This window comes from Eulemur rufifrons, chromosome 6, assembly GCF_041146395.1.
Source record: "Eulemur rufifrons isolate Redbay chromosome 6, OSU_ERuf_1, whole genome shotgun sequence".
In the NCBI taxonomy this organism is placed as follows: Eukaryota; Metazoa; Chordata; class Mammalia; order Primates; family Lemuridae; genus Eulemur; species Eulemur rufifrons.
The window spans coordinates 23,036,394-23,058,665 of record NC_090988.1 but is presented as its reverse complement, the minus strand read 5'-3'; the positions used below and the strand labels follow the sequence as shown (position 1 = coordinate 23,058,665).

Genomic DNA, 22,272 nt, shown 5'->3' with positions numbered 1-22,272 from the left:
AAAAAAGAAGTAAATGCACACGTAGTATAAGTGACAGGGAGTTAGGGAAATCAAGCTGGCCTCAGATGTTTCTACAGCAACATATTAAATACAATGCTAGATTAGTGTGATATCCATAAAATTGCAAGGGAAAGAAAGCATGACCTAAAATTGTCCTTCAAGTGTAAAAGAACTGAGATAGTCTTGAGAACAAATAAATTCACAGAATATGACACCTATGAGCCATTTGTAAAAGTTTTTTAGCGATAAGATCCAGCCACCCAAAGATGAACCATATTTCAAACGTAGAGATTATTGATGAACATTGACTCCATTTAGATATGAATAATTGTCTCAGGACAGAACATGAATGTTACACCTTGCCATTAAAAATGACATGGGGCCAGGTGCAGTGGCTCATGCCTGTAATCCCAGCACTTTGGGAGGCCAAGGTTGGAGGTTCACTTGAGCCCAGGAGTTCAACACTAACCTGGGCAGCAGAGCAAGACCCTGTCTCTACAAAAAGTAAAAAAATTAGTCAGGAGTGGTGGTGCGTGTCTATAATCCCAGCAACTTGGGAGGCTAAGGCAGGAGGATCACTTGAGGCCAGAAGTTTGAAGTTACAGTGAGCTATGACCATGCGACTGCACACCAATCTAGGTGACAGAGACCCTGTCTCAAAAAAAAAAAGAAAAAAAGAGAAAAAAGAAAAAGAAGATATAGGACAAGAGAAAAAATTAAGAATGCTAATTTCTACAGCTGGCATAGCAACAGTGATCAATCAATACTGTACAAATTTTGGGAAAAGAGTTTTAAGGACTGTTCCAGGCTCCTGATGTTTTCTTTTTCTTTAGTTCTAGAGAAAACTTAGTAAAATAATTTGTATTAGAAAAGCTTATGGATGTTTCAGTAATTCTTTCAGTTTTACTTGAGAGTTTTGTTGTTGTTGTTGTTGTTGTTGTTTGTTTTGCTAAGATCAAGCAAAATTAAATTGAAATCTTTAATGACTAGCTCCTCTAGTATGGTTTTCTTATCAAATTGCTTGTCTATGCATCAAGTCTTACCTCTGTGTATAAACATAGAATGACTGCAAAGATGGACACAATTTAATATTAAAAATGGTAATTTCTAGCTGGGTAGTAGGGATTTTTATTTTCTTGGTGGTATGCTTTTCTGCTTAGTTGGAATTCTTCATAATGAACATGCATCACTTTTGTAAAATAAGTCAGTTATTAAGTCTATTAACAGTCTTAGAAATAGACCAGATTTTTAAAAAGACACACAAAGAAGGGAATTTTGTATCTTAAAAAATAATTTTCAAAACAAGTTCTTACTGGATTTGGGAAATAGAACAGTGATAGCAAGTAATAAAGTAGAAGCTAGAATACTGTATGTCAGGATCACTCTTCTCTAAGTGAAGATCTACTTTAAAAAAAAAGCAAATGAAAAAACAAACTTTTAAAACTTTTCTTGCAACAAACTGAACTAGGAAGGTATTTAAAAACACAGCACGTTTATTTAAACTGTTACTTTTCACACTACATTGAATCTTAACACAGGTCAATATCTTCATCCTACTAACTTACTGGGTACGTTCATCAATATTACATAAAACTTCATGTAAAATTAAGTCAGAATTAAAAGTACAGCTAAGAACAGAGTCATGATCTATGTGAGAGGATTCACCACTATGCACCCTAGTTCCTAATGTGTTCATTTTTTCTGTTTCATGGACGGGCCTCTCAACCTGAGACTCATTTTCATCTAAGAGAGAATAAAGCTGCTCCTCTGGGCTCCTCCCATCACGTACCCAGTCTCTGCATCATCGGCTTGCGTTGACCCAGTGGTACCTGTCCACCTGGCGCACAGCAGGCCTTTGACACTTTGGGTGCTTGTGCACAGCGGGGTAAGTGTTTCCCAGGAGGCCCACACGGACATCTGCCACGATCTTTTTTCGGGGAATTTGGAACCAAGATTGAAAGGGCTGTTTCAAGGTTTCGACCTGGAAAAAACAGAAAGTGTGAAGATCTCTGATAAGCTAGCTCCAAGGACTAAACATGAACCATAACTCAGTTCAGCCTTTCAAAAACACAGGGAGTACAAATGAAAGTAGATAACCACCTTTGCAAAATTCACCAGTACTTGGGGGGGAGGTAAGAAGTAAGTCACTTTATACTGTACCTATTAACTAACAAAATTAATTCTTTAATAGCATGTAATTAAGAACTAGAAAAAAAAAATTAATTCTTTAAGCCAACTAAAAATTAAGAACACATTTATTAAAATTCGTGTATATTCTTGGGTTCTCCCCCTTTCCATCCCCACCCCACTCCTGCCAGCCCAATCCCAAACTAGTTATTCATGATCTGAGGCCAAGGCCTAGAAATATCCAGCTCAGATGACTCATACAGACGTTTAATGGACCACATAAAAGGACACAGCTGATTATAGATCTGATTTCTAGATAGAAGGTGACCTTTCTAACCATAGAAATAGAATTAAGGGCAAATATAGTAAGTCCTCATTTCACCTGGTCAATAGCATCGTGAAAACTGACTTTAAGTGAAATGAAGTACAGCAGGTCCTCAAATGATGATGTTTTGTTATAATGTTGAGACAAACTGGTTTCATTATACATTTTTGTTTAAACTTGCAGTTTCCAAGAACCTGCATGACAGGTTCCACGACATGGAGGACTTACTGTATTTCTGTGTAGTTTTAAACTTTATACATATGGAACTAACTATAAGCTAGACACATATAGTTTATAGAACTAGGGGGAAAAATATTTGTCAGTCATATGACAAAGGGTTAAAATACTTCTGTGACCTATGAGGAGCCTAAAATTACACATTAGGACTTCAAGTAACGAATGGGTGAAGAGAAAATTCATAAGACAGTAAGTGCTAAAACATTTGGGCACATGGCAATTTAAGTGTTTAATTTCACTAATACTATTGTAGATATGTGTCATTTTTATCAAATTCTGGTTTTTAAGTGAGAATAGCCAATTCTAGGAGAAAGGGTAAAGCAGGCACTTTTACATAGAGCTGGTGAGACTACAAAGAAATACAATTTTCTGTATGGTACTTTGGCCACATATTTAAAACCAGTAAAATATCCATACTCAATGACCCAGTGAATTTATTCCTGAGAATCAAATCTCAAGAAATAACTTAAAATTCAGACATCACTATACAAGTTTTCAGCTTTTTTAATCTAGAATCTCTGCCAATAGTAAAATTACAAGGAAAGCAAATGAATATTCAGATGTTAAAAATTACAATCGCTTTAACATCTAATACCTAAGTGATTAATTTAAGAAGACATACAAACAAGTATACATGAAGTGTTAACAGAGATTCTCTCTAGATCAGTAAAACACTGATCAAATTGTGTCACAAAATTAATTTAAGTGCTTGAAATCAATTAAATTTAATTGGAAGTATTGGAAGAAAAAACACTGTTTCATGAAACTTTTATATAAATGTGCATATCTTTCAAGGGTTGTGGTTAAAAAAAGAGAGTTTTAAAAAATTGCTGTAATGGCAGGATTATAGACCTTTGACCTTTCCTAAGTATTCCAAGTTTTCTATAAATGCCACGTTATTTTTGATTAACAAAAAGAAAGCCCACGAATCTTAATATTTAATTCTGAATAAATCCAAGTGGAAAGAAATCTGTGTGTCTTCAAATACTATATGAAAAAACGGGACAACAAAAGATTGTGTAGATACCAAGAACTCAGCCAAGCAAAGGGAAGACATGGGGCACATGCATGCACACGTGTGTGGGGGTGTGTGTGTGTGTGTGTGTATGAGAATAAAGCTTTGCCGGAATACTAAGATTGTGATTTTTTTTGTGCTTTTGTTTTTGTTTGTTTTGTTATTTTTATACTGAGCACATTCTTTTAAGAATTAGACTGAAAAACAGTATAGAAAAGAACTGGAACACACTTGACCTGATAAATACTCTTTGGATTGCTGACTTTAGGAATGATTTGAGGTTCCTTGCCATAACTTTCTTCATCCGAGGAAGTGCCAGAGGAGTAGTCTAATGAGGCTCTATTAACAGCGTAACTGATTTGTTGATATAGTTCCCATTCCTCCCATCTACCTCTAAAAGAAGCAATTGTAAATGGATGGCTTTTCTCACCATACCTAAATAAGAAAAGAAATTTAAGAATGCATTAAACATTGAACTTCACAGGAGTTTTATCTCTAATCTTTTCTGGAGACAATATGCTAACTTACAAAAAGTTATTTTAAAAGGGATAGGCCTAAAAATAATGAAGGACATTATGACCTTCAGCTACTACACTGTTATAATTAGTGAGGATATTCTGTAAGAGCTATTTTGGTTGATTGCTCAGAAAAAGACAGTTTCTTTTGATTCAACTAATGGTCTGAATTGCCCCATGGCTGATAACTCCTCTTCCTTCCTGAAACTGCCTATAATACTTAAAGTTACAAATCTACAGTTTGCAATAGGGTGCACTGATTCAAGTCACATTTCAAATATTCTGCAAAGTCTTTGTGCTCCCCATTCCAGCCACACCTAATGAAAGACTGGTATCTAACAGAACTTTGCAAAAATCTTAACCAAGAAGTGTCCTGGCTGCTAACCCAAGGCTTTGGGACGGCATCTTTCACAAAGGTGTATAGAGCTGATTAAATAACCTGAGGCTTCCAGGGGTCACAGAGCACACAGACTGTGAGATTACTCACCTACAGCACACTTCAAAGGGATCTACCCATATGGTCATCTCCTTCGGAAGTCCCAGTTGAGAAAAATCCACGTTACTTTCAGCACAAGCCTTTTCCAGAATGGGATCTTTATTCTGATTGTTGTTTATCCTGATACATCTTTAAAAAAATAAATAAATAAATAAAGGAAAGGGAGATAAAGACATGAGGACAGGCTTGGGCAGGAGAACCACATTGTGGGCATACCGCTCCAATATACCCAGCTCCCACCTCACCCCCACCTTTCCCTCATCCACCTCCACCCTCCACCCCTACGAGCAAGAGTAAGACACAATCAACTTTTGCTACAGTGACTCAGAATGTGGGTTGCATCATTAAGTCACATAATTATTAATAGTTCACCAGATATTCACAGCTTATCTTTCATGGCAAACACAAGTTAGAAATTGTTTACTCCACCTCACGTAAGGGGGTTTGCTCTATTGTTTTCAGCTACACTGTCATCTACCACATCTCCTCCTTTCAAGTCCATGTTTAAACAAATGAATTTGAGCCCACAAAACTGTTATTTACAGACAGACAAAAGCATCGCATTCTCCTAGCAGATGCTACTGTTTGCCTCCTTCCCTTTAGCTCTCACCTGAAGGCTTGCCCTTTGGAAGGACAATCAGAGTGCCAGTGACTTCTGTATGTTTCAAACAGGACTGTCATCAGCTTTTCTGCGAAGTCTTCTATTTGCTGTTTATTCAGCTTATCATGTTTTTTCACCAATCTTGTGACAAAGAAAACTGTTGTTGCAATTTCATCTCTCATGATTCAAGAAAAATCTATACAGAGATCTGAAACCATCAAAAGGAAGCAAGAATAAATTAAGTAGAAACAAGGGTTTCGTGTACTGTCAGTACATGATTGCCATTTCGAAATTTTATATACCTTAAGTTTAAGATAAATTATTTTCTATAAAGAAGCCCTTAGGGAACAAAAAGTACAACACTATCAATCAACAAACCAGCCAAGAACACCAATTCCTCAACTAGCTCATCTTTAAAGTTTTTCTAAGAAAAAAAAATCTTTTTAAAACTTTAAAACACTTAAGAAATAAATGAAACATCATTATGCAACTTAAGTGGAAAAGATCCTTATATGGGACAGTAAATTACACCAAGCACCACTTTTAAAAAACATTATTTACAAAGAGCAAAAATTTCAGGAGACAGTAATTCTAAAACGTGGCCCACAAGTTGCACACTTTAAGTTGATATTAATCAAACCTATATTATACTTACCAACAAAAGCTCTTCAGCTCCAACAAAAAGTGGGCCAGAGTCAGAAGACCAGCTTTATGTTTCCAACTCTCACCCACACCTGTTTGTGAGTTCTAGGCTGAAGTTTATATAAGCCTGGGCCCTAAAGGCTGATTAGTGGTTCACCTCACACAGGTGCTGTCCATTAGGATAATCATATAGTTTTTTTCCAGGTCTCCCTCAGATTGTTCCTCAGCATAAGTAGTTTCGTGATTTAAACTGTTTAAAGATTTTCAAACTGGATTTTCTATCTTCTATTTTGCTATTAAAATCTTATCTTTCATGACATGGAGTAAGAATCAAGCCTTCTTCCACAGCCTAATATTCTACATTCCAATAATTCCGTCTCTAATTCTGTTAACATATTAAATAATTTTGTCTTGGATCTTTTACAAAACTTAAGACAACTTTCTTTGAACAGTCATCGTGTTGACTACTCATATTTTTTTACTTAAATATTTATTTGTAGAATAAATGGAAGAGATCTAAGTTTACCTAATCTCACTAGTTCTGAAAGGGTGGGTCAGTAATTGCCTACCTGGTTTGAACTCGCTGGGTTGCTTGTTTAAAATGCAGATTCTTAAACAAAAATGCAGATTCTTGGGCCTTATCCCAGATCTGCTGAAGCAATTCTTCTAAAGGTTAAGGCCTGGGAATCAGTATTTAACAAGTTCCTCCCAGGTGATTCTTATAATCACTTAAATTTAAGAATCACCATACCTGATGTATGTAAGTCTTTAACATCCAGATTAGTGGTCATTCAGTTTCTTCATCAGTGAAAAAGAATTCACTCCTACAAGGAAGTCCATTTCACTTCTTAGAAGCTCCAAATACCAGTCAGTCCCTCCTTTCTACGTGGAACCAAGTCCACCTCTGATTTTCTGTATGTGCAGCCTAGTTTTTCCCTCTGGAACTATACAGATAACATCTAATCTTCCATCCTATGATGACATTTCAAATACAGCTATTCAGCCTCGCCTGAGTCTTCTCTTTGTGGAGCCTAAAGATTCTCAGCTTTTTAACAGTTCTTCCTATAGACATGTTACTCAGACAGCTCACCATGCTGGCTACCCACATCCAGATCAGTTTCAGGTGTGTGAGTAATTCTCTTTTTTTTTTTTTTTTTTTTAAGTGTGGGGCCCAGACTTGCACACACTGCTCCAGGTGTGCTCCACCCACAAAGCCTAGTAGTGTGAGACTGCTGCCTCCCTCCCTCTGGAGACTGTGTTCTAGGACTCAGCTGACAGGTGGCTTTCGCCTTGTCAGCAGTGACATCACACCACTGCCTCACATTGAACTGACAAGTACTCTTTTTCACTAACGCTAATGTTTTTGTGACATCTTTCCCTCCCCGCACAGTATAATGTTTAAGGATATGCGCTTTGGGGTCCTACAGACCTGGGAGTGAATTGCAACTCACTACGTGTAACCCTGGGCAACTTAATTTCCTGTCTGTTAAATGGGAGGTACAACAGCGACCCCATACGGTTGTTATCAAGATTACAACAGATAAAGTATTAAAGGCACTTGGTCATGAACCTACATGGTGGCAGTACAGCAGAGTAGTTAAGAAATCACCCATAAAATCAACATTGTGGGATCAAATCCCAGTCCTCTAGTTTACTAGAGATTTGGGGAAGTTTCTCAACCTGTCTAATCGTCAAGATCGGCATCTGTAAAGAGAGGGTAAAAAAATGTACCTACTGATTCTTTGGAATTAGACTATTGGCTTTGGATGCTAGCTCAATTTACTGTGTGGCCTTAGCTAGTTACTTAACTTCTCTGTGCCTCAATTTACTCATTTATATAAAAGAGATACACTACGAGTGCCCATCTTTTAGGGTTGTTATGAGAAGTATAAAATGCCTAGAACAGTACCTGGTACTCAGTAAGTGCTCTATAAATAAATTAGGGTAATGCGAATATTTACTTTAATGTTATTAAGACAAAGTTGTTTAAAAAATAAAGTTTTTTGTTATTATAGAACTTGTAGTTTCTAAAAATCAACAGGTGAAAATTTACATATATTTAGAGTAGCATATGAATCTGGTAATTACAATCAGTAGCATATGAGTCTGGTATACATAGTCAATAAGCTTTATATCCTAACCTCTGAAAGTATAAATTACAGCCATTTTGTTCTTATAAAATTAGTATAAGTCAAAATTCTCATACTAATATAGTACAAACCACTAGTATACATGTAAAGTTAGCACTCATTCATGAGATTCCAAACTCTAAGGTAATATTTGTGGTCTGAACCCCATAACTTGTCTGGTTTTAAACTATCATTTCCTTCCATAAAATGAAGAGGCTGAAGTTATAGTTATATCTCCACTTTTCCTTATGGTCATGGACAAATTCATTAGTCTTACTATATCTCTGTTTTGTCTAATTCTCCCTTAATTTAGCTTAATTTAGCTGCTCTGAGTTATTAAGAAAAAAGGACAGAACACAATGTCTCAGTCAGTGATATGAGCAAATACACAACATGAAAGACAATGGTAAAATAAATTTCACTTAGAAGTTCAGAATGAATGGAAAATTATGTTAATCTTTAGGATCTACTCTGCTTCTTTTCTACTAACAAGATGAAAATTAGTCCAAGCATGGTGGCTCACGCCTGTAATCCTAGCACTTTGGGAGGCCGAGATAGGAGGATTACTTGAGGCCAGGAGTTGGAGACCAGCCTGAGCAATACAATGAGACCACCATCTCTACAAAATAAATAAATAAATAATAATTTTTTAAAAAAGAAAATTACATCTAGTGACAACCAGACACACAAAAAAGAAATATTTCAAGTGACTCTAGAACACATTGGAATATATTCTAAAGACAGAGCTGCAAGGATTTATCTTTTAAAATAATCATTTTGTAGCCTAATTGTTTACAGTAATGTTAGTATTATTTTGAAACTATCGTATAGAAAGAGAGAGGGACAGAAAGAGAGGCAGAGAAAGAGACTAGAGTAGGGTAATGCGAATATTTTTTTTAATGTTGTTAGGAACTAAGATTTTTAATGTAAGGAAAAAGGATAAAAGTATAAAATCAAAGAAATTAAGTAAAAGTCCTATAATATTAAATTTTGAAATGATTGGAAGTTCATTAATATGAACTTGTGGTTTTCTTTCCTTTCAAAAATATATATTTTAATTCTGTCTCCTGAAAAGGCTTCTAGAATCAATAAGCAAAATTAGCACGCATTTTTTGGTCTTTAAATACCATTTTCCATTTAAAAAGGAAACTTTCCCCAGATAAATAGCTGATTCCAATTGCAGTTCAGGTAATACATTAGATGAGCCTGGAATGCATTATGCCAGAAAGCAAGGAAGCTGTAAAAAACCAATGGGTCGATACAACAACTAACATGAAGAGCTCCAATTAGCCAAAGTAAGTCAATTTGAACACTATAGTAGGTACTGTGGTCTTCCAACTAGTTCTCCTCTTCAGGGCCAACTATCCCAATCACCCCAGCTATTCACGGCTCATAGATGCACCTTTCCCTGGGAACTGGCCTCAGGAACTGCCTCCCCTAAAGTTATCCTCTGCTTCTAAGGGGTACCCTGCAGCCACTGACTGGCTACTGTCAGGGTACAAACACCTGGACCCCTTGGCTCAATCTGCAACAACTCTTAAGGGCCATCCCATCAACACAAAGAAAAGATAAATGTTTGAGGGAATGGATATCCCAATTATCTTGACTTGATCATTACACATGGTATACAGGTATCATCAGTATCACACGTATCCCAAAAAGATGTACAGCTATTAAAATTTTTAAAGAACTATTGAAATGGATGGCTGAGCATCTTGATATCTATGAGTGATATGATTTAAGATTTAATTAAGGTTAGCTCAGTTCAATTCATAAATATTAAATGTCTACTATATGCCCACAACGTATAAATATAAAACAAAGGTGAAACTAGGACCTTCATTATCTTCCACGGCCACAGTATCTTATTAATTTCAGCTGTCCATGATGCACTTCTCATTCCCCTTACTGAATGGCAGGGGTTCCCAAACTGCTGCACTTTGGAATCACCTGAAAGTCTTTTAAAAATACCGATGCCTGCCTCCTTCCTCTAAGCCCAGCCATTCTGACTTAATTGGTATGAGGTGCAACCCGGGCATCAGGATTTTTTAAAGCTCCCCAAGTGATTCTAATGTGCAGCAAAAGTAGAAATAATTAAGACAGATATCTCCTACCTATCAAGGAGATTTTAAATTTATTTCACACTTTTGATTGCTTAATAATGCCTTAAGCTTAACAGAGATCATTATGACAAATTTGCATGATTTATTCTCATTTTTTCTAGCCATTCGCTGAGATAACTTTTGTAAAGATTATTTTTTAAACTGATGTTAAAAGGGACAAAACTGAAAATTAGCAGAATTCCCTGCATATTTCTGAAATAAAATTTGCTTCTGAACTAAAGGCAACATATGGATTAGCAAATATACAAACTTTTCTTTTACAAATGGTTTGTATTTGCATTTACAATATTAAAATGGTGCCACATGTTTAACAATTCTTTCATTATTTCCCCTTCCCGGATGACGTACTGTTCCATTGCACTTTTGAGTTGATGAAGCACATTAGCTGATGAGGTTTTGACCCCTCTCCTAGCATTATTTTCTGCAACAGGCCCAGGCAGGCCTTGGAAGTTATGAATAGAACAGTAGAATAACAATGTACTTAGATTTCAGGAAAGAACAATCAAATAGAAACTAAATATCATGCAAGATTGCCAGGGTTACTTTTTTATGATGACTTTCACATCTTATTTAAAATCACCTCCTTTATGTTAATGACAATTACACCTTCTGTTTTAATTGACATTCGCTCAGAGACTATTTGCTGCCCACCTACTACAGACACTAAGTTGTGAGAGGGCAGTAAAAAGAAAAACAAAATTCAACTTTCTTTTTAAGAGGCTTATAATCTAGAGGAGGAAATTTAATATATACACAAGTGCCTACTTGGATGCAGAGTTTGAGACATGGGATATTCAAAACTGACTCCAAGTTTCATGCACTTGTAACCAAGAGATTAATGTTATCATTGAAAGAATTAAGGAGTTCAGTGGAAGAGCCAGTATGAAACAAACGGTGATTAATTCAAATTGAGGAATACTGAGTTTGCAATGGCATTAAACACTCAATTAGTAATGTCCACTGAAAGGATGTTAGAATTTAGCAGAAGGTCCAAACTGGCCCAGACTAAGCCAACCTCAGATTTCAGTGGAAGAGAAAATGCTGAAATTTGAAGGACAAAACAACTCTCCCACTGTTTTTGTGTGATGTCCAAAATTCCCAATATAAGACATTTATTCCCTTGCTTAAGACATTGTCTTTCAAGGATTTCTTTTTTGTTGTTATTATTTTTAAGTATTACAGGGGTACCAATGTTTTTGGTTACATGGATTGCTTTTGCAATGCTTGAGTCAGAGTTAAAAGTGTGCCCGTCATCCAGATAGTGTTCATTGTACCTGTAAAGTAGGTTTGTGCCCGTGCCCTCCTCATCTGCCCTGCTGCTTGATTTCCATTGAGTTTTACTTCCCTTTATGCACATGTGTGTTCATCAGTTAGTTCTAATTTAACAGTGAGCACACATGGTGTTTGTTTTTCCATTCTTTATATACTTCATTTAGGATAATGGTCCCCAGTTCCATCCAAATTAGTACAACCTCTGTAGAAAACAGTATGGAGATTCCTCAAAGAACTAAAAGTTGACCTACCATTTGATCCAGCAATCCCACTACTGGGTATTTATCCAAAGGAAAAGAAGTCACTTTATCAAAAAGACAACTGAACTTGAATGTTTATTGCAGCACAATTCACAATTACAAAGATGTGGAATCAACCCAAATGACCATCAATTCACAAGTGGATTAACAAAATGTGGTATACATATACCATGAAATACTATTCAGCCATGAAGAAGGATGACAATGCCTTTTGCAACAATAAGGATTTCTTTTTGAAGATGTTAGATGAGTTATCCACAGTGGAGCAACAGGATGGTGTTCTGTTTGGGTGAGGGGATTAAACCTGGGTAAGGAACCATAGAAAATGAGGAATATGGAGCTTCTGGCCATCTGGAATGAGGAAGAACAGAAAGAAGGGAAAGCAGAATAGACATATTTTACCTTCTTATTATGCCTGTAACAGAAAATCAAATGGTATAAAACACAACAATGACTGAAATGACCTTGTACAAGTAATAGCTTCTAGAATTGCATTTCCTCATTTTAAAATGAGCGAATTCAACTTGATCACTAAGGTATAGTCAAGCCTCAAACTTTACCAATAAAGGTAAACCTTAAAAATCTATTTCTACATTTGTCTTCTTGGTTTTAAACTTCACCTATAAAATGAAAATATTTATGCTTATAAAGGCTTAGAAATAAACAAAGTATTTTTAAAATATCATCTAAATTGAATAGTAAAGTTGCTGGACTTGTGATATAGTAATCTTACAATTGGTCCTATTTGATTGCTTTAGTTTCTCTTCCTTACACTACAAGCTACATCCCTAGGCTTATCTATTCATTTGCAAATGAATACCATTGCTAATGAGGTGAAAAGTATCAATGTTTTAGCAAAATTCCACTTCTGAAAGAAAGTGTATTTTTTTAATAACAGCAAGAAAGTTGTACATTTTATAAAACAATGAACTGATTCCACAACCCACATATAAACTCAGTCCCATTATGGTCAAACCACATATAAAGGAAGTTATATCAATTACTGAAACAAAATTGCATGTCCCAAAATCTTACGTAATAAAATTCTATAGCTATGCAATGTTGATCTGAACCCAAAAGAAATTTTTCATGAGGCCTAATCTTCAAAGTGAAACTTCTTTACTGATAAACTAAATGAATCTTAAACTATACTATACGATGTTTCTTTTTTGTAAAGTTATTATGCAAGTGTTTTATTTGCCACAAGCCTTTTTCCTACTTTGTCTTTTCTATGTTCACTATTGAGCACTCACAATGTAAGTGGCATTATGTGAGGAAGGGCAAAAAAATTATATACATATACATAATTTTTCAAGTTAGAAACCAAAATAATCCATTAAATATAATTCAGAGTTTAAGAAAATGTATGTACAGCACCCTATACTATAATAAAATGTTGAATTCAAAATACAATTAGAGCATAAGAAAATAATACTCTCTTGCTAATGGAAGATACTAATTGTAGAGTGAGTATATTAAGTGCAAAAGATACTAGAGACGAGAAAGAATCAAGGTGGACTAAAGGCACCAGGGAAAATTTTACCCAGGAAGTAGGATTTGAGCTTGAGATTTCAACAAATTACAGACAAGCTAAGAGGGGGAAGGACAGTTTGAACTTTACTAAATGTAAGCATGATGAAATTCTTGAGATATACTCTATGGATGTAGAGGAATTAAAGATAAATGAAAATTATATAATTTTTTTAAACTAAATATAAATTCCCCATAAGAAAAAAAAAGGCTTCAAATGAGGTCAGTGGAAATAAAAATGAGAATAAATGGATATAGTGTGATACTTAAGAGAATGGCATAAATTATTTTCATTCTTGTAAATAAAATAACAGAAAAACCAGTCCATTTTCTCCTTTGGCTTCATAGAGTTACAGAACACACTCTAGAATGCTTAAAAGGGAGAATAATTTCTTTTCAGCTGCACATCCAAACTCTTAGCTGGGTGTATTGAAACCCTAAAATCATTTTTATAAACCTTGAAAATCTACCTGAGGATTTTTTGGAGAGGTGACAGAGGCCAATCAGTGGTGGGCACAGGCCAAGAAAGTGAATCTGTTTAGTTACAACCTAGAGAAGATTATTGATCCTTCATTGACTATAAGTAAAGAACATTCTGGTAGAGCCAATCCAATCATCTGCTGCCCTACGGCTGATTCCACTGACCAGACCGTACGATGTGGGGGCTCCGATGCAGCAGTTCCTCTTGAGTTTATCTGCGTGGATGACCCTGTTTAGAACAGCCTGGCTGTTGTGAGAGTCCTCTCTTGTGGGCTAACCCTTCTCAAGATTTACTTCCTCCTGCCACCCCCTGACTAGGAGAGGAATCCTCTCAGATTTGGTCCTGAGCCTTCTGCTTTCCTCATTCTGTTCCCTATTTGAGAATAATACATTGCTGCCAGCCACCCACTCTGGTGTCCCGGGTGAACAACAGCAGGTGCTGGCAGGAAATGAAGAAAAAGCCAACACACCTCCCTTAGAGAACCATTTGTCCTCGTGACCTCAACTATCATAGCTTCAGAAAACTGCTAACTTTTTTCAGTTCTGGTCTCTTGCCAGAGTTCCGGCTCCACATATCTAACTCCACCACAATATTCCTCCATTACCTAAAACTAAAAATGCCTACACTCAAAATCATACTTATCAACTCTGACTAGATCTGCCCTCTCAACACCTCTACCTGTCAACAAAATCTGGAAGTTGATCTGGTTCTCTCTCTCTCCACTCAAAGCAATCACCAAGTCCTGTAAAGTTTCTTCACGAAGTCTCTCTCATTCATCCCGTCTTTTCTACATTATTTCATATCCAGACTTAATATTAATAAAATAATCTCCTAAATGGGTTTCCAGTCTCCTCTGTCTCTCCCTCTTCTAATCTATGGTATTAATATTTAATTAATCTTCATAAAACAACACATTGTATACACCCAGGGCTGACATTTAAAGTCCACTGTGATTTATCCCCTACTTACCTGCCTCTCTAATCTTATTTCCCCAATAGGGACACACTCATTGCTCTTCCAACTGGCCACGTATATCACAGTCTTTAAGAATTTGCTTGTGTTTTTCCTTCACAAATTGCTCCTGCTATGTAATATTTTTCCTTCTAGACTCAGCTCGATCCCATCTTTTCCATACAGCCTTTTGTCTGTCCCAAATTTTGGTGATTTTGCTCTTTCTTTTTCCTAAATGTTGGCAATAATGAAGCTTACATTAGCCATCACGATTCCTAAAGCACTTTTTAATATAACCATCTTGATACAAATATAATTACATATAAATAGAATATATAACAGCAGTCCCCAAACTTTTTGGCACCAGGGACCAGTTTCATAGAAGACAATTTTTCCTGGGATGGGGTCCGGGGTGAGGGAGGCGGGGGAGGCAGAGCTCAGACTGTGAGTGATGGGGAGCAGCTGCAAATACAGATGAAGCTTCGCTTGCTCACCCACCACTCACCTCCTGTTCTGCAGTCCCCAGTTCCTAAGTTTCATGGAAGACAATTTTTCCACAGCTGGCAGGGGAGATCTGTGGCCAGTCCCTAACAGGCCACCAACAGGTACCAATCCACAGCCAGGAGGTTGGGGACCACAGATATACAACATAAACATGTATTCTCAATACATTAATAAAAATTACAATCTTAATATTAACTTCTTAGTATTCTACATTAATATAATTAACATAACTATATTAACTATCTATACAAATTGTCTATCTCCTGCCATAAATCCTTAGAGACTCTGTTCTCTTAAGCAACATGTTTGCTCCTACTGCTGAATTCATAACTAAGAGCTCCAGCAAGTTGAATTATAAAGCCTATTTTGTTAGATTGTGACTTACCTAAAAGATAAATTAATTTAACATTTTTATACTGAAAGCATCTGGTATTGATCAATCAATAAATATAAACAAGAAGCTAATTAAGAATCTGGTACACTCTTACTAATGACAGTACAATGAAATGGAACCAGAAGTATGGAATTATAAAAACTGCTGGCAGTTCATTTTAGCTCAAAAGAACATCTCTCATAAATAGATTCATTGATTTTTTAGTACTTCAAAGGCACTAATCTGACTTCAGTTTAGTCTTGCTTCAGCATATAAACTGGTCCCTAAGTATACTATCATGAATGTTAATAAGGTAATCTGACATTTATTGCTCTCTATAAAAACCAAAATATGGTTTTATATTTCCCAAGAGAAAATACACATTTAAAAAACAGGTTTAAAAAGAAGCTGCTAAAATCCAGTAATTTCTAATCAGTCTGATTCTTCACTTCTTCCTCCCTTAAAAACATTCTTCAAAAGCTATAGGAGACAGGAAATGTTCAGATGGTGTGTTTGCATGTGTTGAAGGGAAGGAGTATTTTGTCCCCATCTTTTGCATTAACAATTCTCAATTCCCATCACTCTAGTCTGGTATCTACGAGTGGTAAATTAAGCCAATATAAATTTGCCAGAGTTAAAGTAGAAGGTATTTTGTTTTCTATACTCTTCTTGGTTTCCTCCAACCTCACCTCCTCTCCTCAGAGCTCCTTTTCCCATCTCCCTGATCACCAAAAGCCCAGAAATTAAAACAGTAAACAATTCCCCTGAAAGGTGCTGTCTAAAACAAATGCAATCTTCTGTTTGGGCATTTAAAACACCACAAGCATTCTTACTTAGATTAAATCATGGGTCTCCCTGGCCTCCAGGCATGCCTAGACATGAACCATAAAGGGAACGAGATCCTTGGAGTTTCTCTAGTAACTGCAGGCCAAATCAACAGCAACCCTAAGAACAAGCATTCTTTTTTTTTTTTTTTCAAATAGAACTAGGCCACACACATTTTTGTCGTTATTTTTTAGTTGTACTACATACAAAATAAATTACATTTTTAAAAAATTATTTCAGTAGGTAATGCATCTTAATGACATTTATATTTGAGTTTTCCTTATTTTTTATTGCCTTTGAAGAAAGTTTTAAAAACTCTAATTTTCAAGGCATCTAATGCAACGTGGATGGCAGCAATCTAGCTGAGGTAAGATATTTAAGATGCAACTAATAATCAAAAAACATCAGTTGGGAATAATTAAATATCGTACTAGGTAAAAATTACTAACAGTTTGAAAGGAGAGAATTGTTTTTACATCCTAACCAAGATTTATAAGTCTGCATGTTGTTAATGGAACCACTTCTGGTTTTATTTATGCATGTATATTTAAGTGAGTGTGATTTATATAACATGTGCTACAACATTGTGCCTATCCCAAAGATAAGATGAATACAAAACATAGTTAGTTGTAAATGATCTGTCTTTCATAATTTAATTTTACAACTTAATTTTTATAATTAAAATTTTTGTACTGTACATTTTATACTTTGGTTTCCTTCTCTTCACTTTGGTGTTTAAAGTATGCATTTGGCCAAAAAAAAAAAAAAAAAGTGCTGTCCTTCCTATGCAAGATAATGCTATAAGTTGAATATCCTTGGGAAGTTCTGGTGTTTTAATAGTGTGAGTTTGGAATTTGTGTTGAATGATCCAGATTACCTGCCCCTATTCATGTTACTAGTGACATCTGTAAGACCGTTTGCTGCTTTTAGAGAATCAACCTATGGCTGGGAAGTTTTCTTTTGCAGAAAATAATTTAGAACTAAGCCTTCCTGGTCAACAATAAGTATTACTGGGTGCATGAAGACCATATTTTACTTGAATTTCCCGATGAGTTCCATAAAATGAGGATAAGGAGAATGTTCCCATCCTCTCCTGATTCGTTCATTAAAGGAAAAAAGGGGAAGGGGTAATAAATGAAAGAATTATTAGTAGAGAGCTCCCAGAAATCCTCTGGAACTGTCCCCTTTGCCCAACCTACCCCAAATACAAACACATCTACATCATCAAACATGGAACTGTGATAACAGGAAAATGTAACCATCCCAAGACATTGATTTTTCTGGCCTCCACAGGCCTCACCCCGAATATCCAGATTTACTCTGGCTTCAAGGATCCATTCAAGTCTCACCTCCGTAAACCTTCTCTGACCTATTTAACAGCTCTCATTGATGGGTCCCTTTCTATTTCTATTAGTAAAGCCTACCCAGTTTAGTAATTTATTATATACTGTTTTGAACGGTAAATAATATGTGTTTGCTTTGTGTCACGACCTAGATTGTACATGTGAAGGTATTAATAGAAGGGGAGACCTAGGTGCTTAACGTAAAACAGGTATTTAAATAAATAATTTTGCCTAAGACTGACCTTGAGAGTACTAAACTGTGGCCTTGATCTAAAGAGGACCACCACACTTTGCTCTCTCTAACAAGCTGACTAGCTCATTATCTGACTAGCAGATCCAGCCTTCACCCCACTGCATGACCCTCTCTAGGAGTCTAAGACCAAGTCCCCAGCAGCCGCCAAGGGTGCAGATGAGCCTCTCAAAGGCAGTCTTCCCGCAAGTCACAGCCTCCCTAGGCCTACCTCCACTTGGAAAATTCAAACCTACAATACTGAATGGGCACGAAAACTGGGTGGGCTTGTAAGTTTCTTGGGGAACCGGAAAGGGGAGGAGCTCTGTCCCCCTCCTGCTATATCCGGAAGAGAAACTTCTCAAGAATCTGTGCTTCCATCTCCTAGGCCTCTTCCCTGGAGGCCCCACAGGGGCCCGCCCACAGCCCCTTCTGGCAGCTTCCTCCCCTTCCCCCACGCTGCCCCTCCCCCACCGTCCCATCTTGCACCCGCCCCGCCCCCTCGGCCCGCGGGGTTCCAAGGGCGGTTGGCCAGCCAGGGCCACGGTCATTCGGCCACTCGGAGCTGCGGGGCGCACGGGGTTGACAGAGCCGGCACTAGGGTTTGGGCTGGGAACTGGGGAGAAGTTTTCTGAGGCGGGTCGGGCCGGGCGTGAGGGAAGTGGGAGCCGGGGCCGGGGAAGCGAAGAGGAAAGGACCGGGAAGGGAACCTGAGCGGGAGGGCCCTGCGAGGTGCGGGAGACTGCGGGGAAGGGGAGGCCCGGGGGTCACCTGGGGTCGGGGCGCGGCGCGGCCGGCGAGGGTGCCCGGTGGGCCCGGAGGTGTCCTCGGGGGCCCCTCACCCTGGCCTCGTGCCCAGCCACTGTCGGGCGTCGCCCGGGGTGAAGTGGGGGGCCGGGGCGGGCCCCGACCCTGCAGCCCGCCGGCTCGGGAACACCGCGTCGGCGCTGCGGACCGTCCGGGAGCTGCAGCCGCGGGCGCCCGGTGCTCGGTTTGTAGGCAGTGTAATTAGCTGATTGTGCGGTGGTGCTTACAATCACTAACTCCACTGCCATCAAAACAAGGCACAGCATCACCCGCCGCCCGCCGGGAGGAGGACGCCGGCCCGCCGCCGGGCAGCCTTTGGGCGGAGACGGCTGCGTCTGCGGTGCCGTGCGTCGCGTTTGACCCGCGCTGCGCTGCTCCGCGAGCGCGTTGTCCAAGTGCCGGTGTAACCCTCGGAAACTTTCTCTAGATAGAAATTGTTAGCTATCTCAAGGAGTGAAAGCAAGACGGAACAATCTCATGCCAGGAAAGCGAAATCCGCGGAGTTTAATGGCTTTAAGATATAAAGACATTGAAACGGCTTGGAGAAATGCCCCCTTGTAACGGTTAATACTGTGTGCTATGATTCATTGTGCCTATTTTTCATTATTTAGTAGGGTATTGACCACGCCAGCAACTAAAGTGAGCTACAGCTTAACGGATCATTTGCCTGTCGCCACGTGAGGGGGCACCAACTTGAGACAGCAGTTGTTTTCTGTGAGTCTAGTTACTAGGCAGTGTAGTTAGCTGATTGCTAATAGTACCAATCACTAACGACACGGCCAGGTAAAAAGATTTGGGAATTCATCCAAATGAGCTGCCTGTGCATCGCCAACGTGCCTGGGGGAGAAGGGGTATTGGAATATGCTGATGTCATCCATTGCCTGTTAATCAAGTGCTCAGCCAAGAGAAACATCAACATTTTAGCTACTAACTATACAATGTATGTAACATGTATGAATGTGTATATATAGATTTATTTGTCAATATTCCTTCAGACTTTTAACAAAAAAGATTGAGATATATTGGGGAATAAGATTTTTTTTCTTAGCTGATCTATGTTATGTGTACTTGTGATTATCAACTTTGAACTTTCTGTGTACTATATTGTTGGTAATATTTTGAAAGAATAAAGTGCCTTAAAGACATAAATTGTAGTTATTGCCATGTGACCATTTCCTCTCCTAGATTGGCTTTATGTTGTCCATCTCAGTTCCTGCCACAGTAATTACAACTTTTCTTATCTCTGAAATGGTTAAATTGTTCGTACGTTAACAAAATCTCTCGGGAAAGCTACACACACACACACACACACACACGATAATACTTACATAAGAATATATTAACAAAATTTTTCATAATTCGAAAGGACTTGAAGGGACTTGGTCCACTCATTAGATATAATCCCTTCTTTTAGTAATCATTTACAACTGTTGCACTGTAGGCAACTTTTAGTGGGAATCATTATTAAATGCAGTTACAATTTAAATCTAGCTTGTTCCCTAAGATTTGTCTTAAAGGATTAGGGGAGGGAAAAAATCACTAAAACTATATACATGGGTACCCGTGGCCCAGTTCAGGCCTCTGGCTCCCACCGACTAGACTTTTAGCCGCCCTATTGAATTCTCCAACGCAGGCCTCAGAACTTTCACGTAGCGGGTTCTGTACACCGGGCAATCAGGTCTGGGAGGGGGGATTGGGGCGATGGGGCTAAGGAATTTCAAGTTTATGTAGCTGTCTTCGTGGGTGAAGGAGGCTGACTGAGTGTATAAGAGACTGAAGTGCTCCCCCACTGCCTCCGACAGAACAGGACAGGACACGACCCAAAGCTGATGTCTTGACTCTCCCATATCGACTCCAAGGTTTGGACTGGTCCCGAAGCCTGTGATCACCGCAGAAGTGGGGTTCAGATGGCCCACAGGCGCGCACTGGACCCCAACACCTACCGAGGAAACCGAGGGCTTCAGGGCGTGGCTGTGGCTGTTACCAACTTGGCGGTTCTCGGAGGGGCGGGGCTGGGGGAGGGGCGAGGGAGCTTGGAGAAGCGTCCTGAGTTGCCATGGGAACGGGACCTGAAGGAACAGGCGGAGGTCCCGGCGGCCGAAAGGAGTCCCAGGAAGTTTGCCCCCCGGGCGTATTGGTATTCGCCGGCTCCTCGGAACAGGACGCCAACTTGGCTAAGCAGTTCTGGATCTCGGCGTCGATGTATCCCCCTAACGAAAGTCAGCTGGTGCTGTCCAGAGGTAGCAGTCAGCGGCTGCCGGTGGCGGTGGCGGTGGCGGGGCCCTCTAAGAGCAGTGTGTCTGGTGAGTAAAGTAGCTGCCTCCTGCTAGTGACATCTGCCTCCGCCAGAACCAACTAAAATAAGAATCTTTCACTTCAAATGTCTGAATGGTATATACAAATAATTATAGGTATAAATAGTTCCTGAACCTTTCCAGCAATTCTTCCACCCCAAAAGAATCAGTGGTGTATCTGTTACATTTAAAAAGTATATCTTAAGTATCCCTTAAATTATGGCATCTATTTGGTAAACAGTATAGAATAATCTGAGGAGATGTTATATGTTGGCTGAAAGGATATTAAGAAAAGTAGTTTATACAACTGAATTTAAACATGGAAGCCCTAGAGAAAGTTGAAGGCGGAGTCAACATTAGGAGCCAAGTTCCCTGACCTGGAAGCCTTTAGTGAGGCCTAGGGTGTGGAAACTGTTATCATGCAATTTTTATAGCTATAGAAAATTCAAATACCTTTCATGTTGTACTATGTCCAATGAGTTCTTTGCTTTCCTTTTGTATTTTTTAGAGAAAAATCAATCCCATTCTTTTCGCCTTGAGGATGACAGTAAGTACCAAGTTTTATGCCTTTCAACATCCTGACTCCTAGGTTTTTCAGAAAATGCGTAGTAAGTACAGAGGTACCACTTTACACTTTGGCATGACTTTCTGAATTGCATACCTAAGACCCTGCCTCAGGGACCACCCTATTTATCCAGAACAAAATGCCTATATTCCTATAATAGGTCAAATAGGAATATAGAAATTGAAATCTCTGATATGTTTTCTTTGGAGACCTTTTTTTGTCTCTGGACTCAGGCTTACTCATCTGCCCCAGCTAATTCAGTTTCTAATTATTTATGAATCTGGTTTATAGAGTTTTATGACACAGAATGTAAGTTTACCTTCCCACTCTATTTATTACCTTTTAGCCCTTATCCTATTTTATATCAATGTTATTGTAAAATCATAATAAAATTATTTCAGATTGAATTTGACTTTATTCCCTTTAGAGGCCAGAGATGTCATTGCTAAAGCCCTAAAGATTCAGAAATCTGAGGAGAAAGAAAAATATCTTCAAAAGGTAGGCCAATATTTCAGAAGATAGTCTGATTTTCATTAAATTTCCAAATAATCCTGATTTTCTTATTCTTATTTCACCATATTGTGGGGGTACAAAAATTTGGGTTACATATATTGCCCTTGCCCTCCTC

General features: G+C 38.3%; 1 protein-coding gene across 1 annotated transcript; it reads right to left on the bottom strand.

Annotated features, from left to right (window-relative positions):
• Positions 1 to 1,476: 1,476 nt before the first annotated feature.
• BTG4 (BTG anti-proliferation factor 4) lies at positions 1,477 to 20,793 on the bottom strand. Its single transcript, XM_069468958.1, has 5 exons — positions 20,729 to 20,793; positions 5,326 to 5,524; positions 4,707 to 4,844; positions 3,941 to 4,139; positions 1,477 to 1,981 (listed from the first exon to the last, which is right to left on the bottom strand). The coding sequence occupies exons 2-5, from the start codon at positions 5,496 to 5,498 to the stop codon at positions 1,802 to 1,804; spliced, it is 690 nt and encodes a 229-aa protein (XP_069325059.1). The 5' UTR covers positions 5,499 to 5,524; positions 20,729 to 20,793; the 3' UTR covers positions 1,477 to 1,801.
• Between the last annotated feature and the right edge of the window lie 1,479 nt (positions 20,794 to 22,272).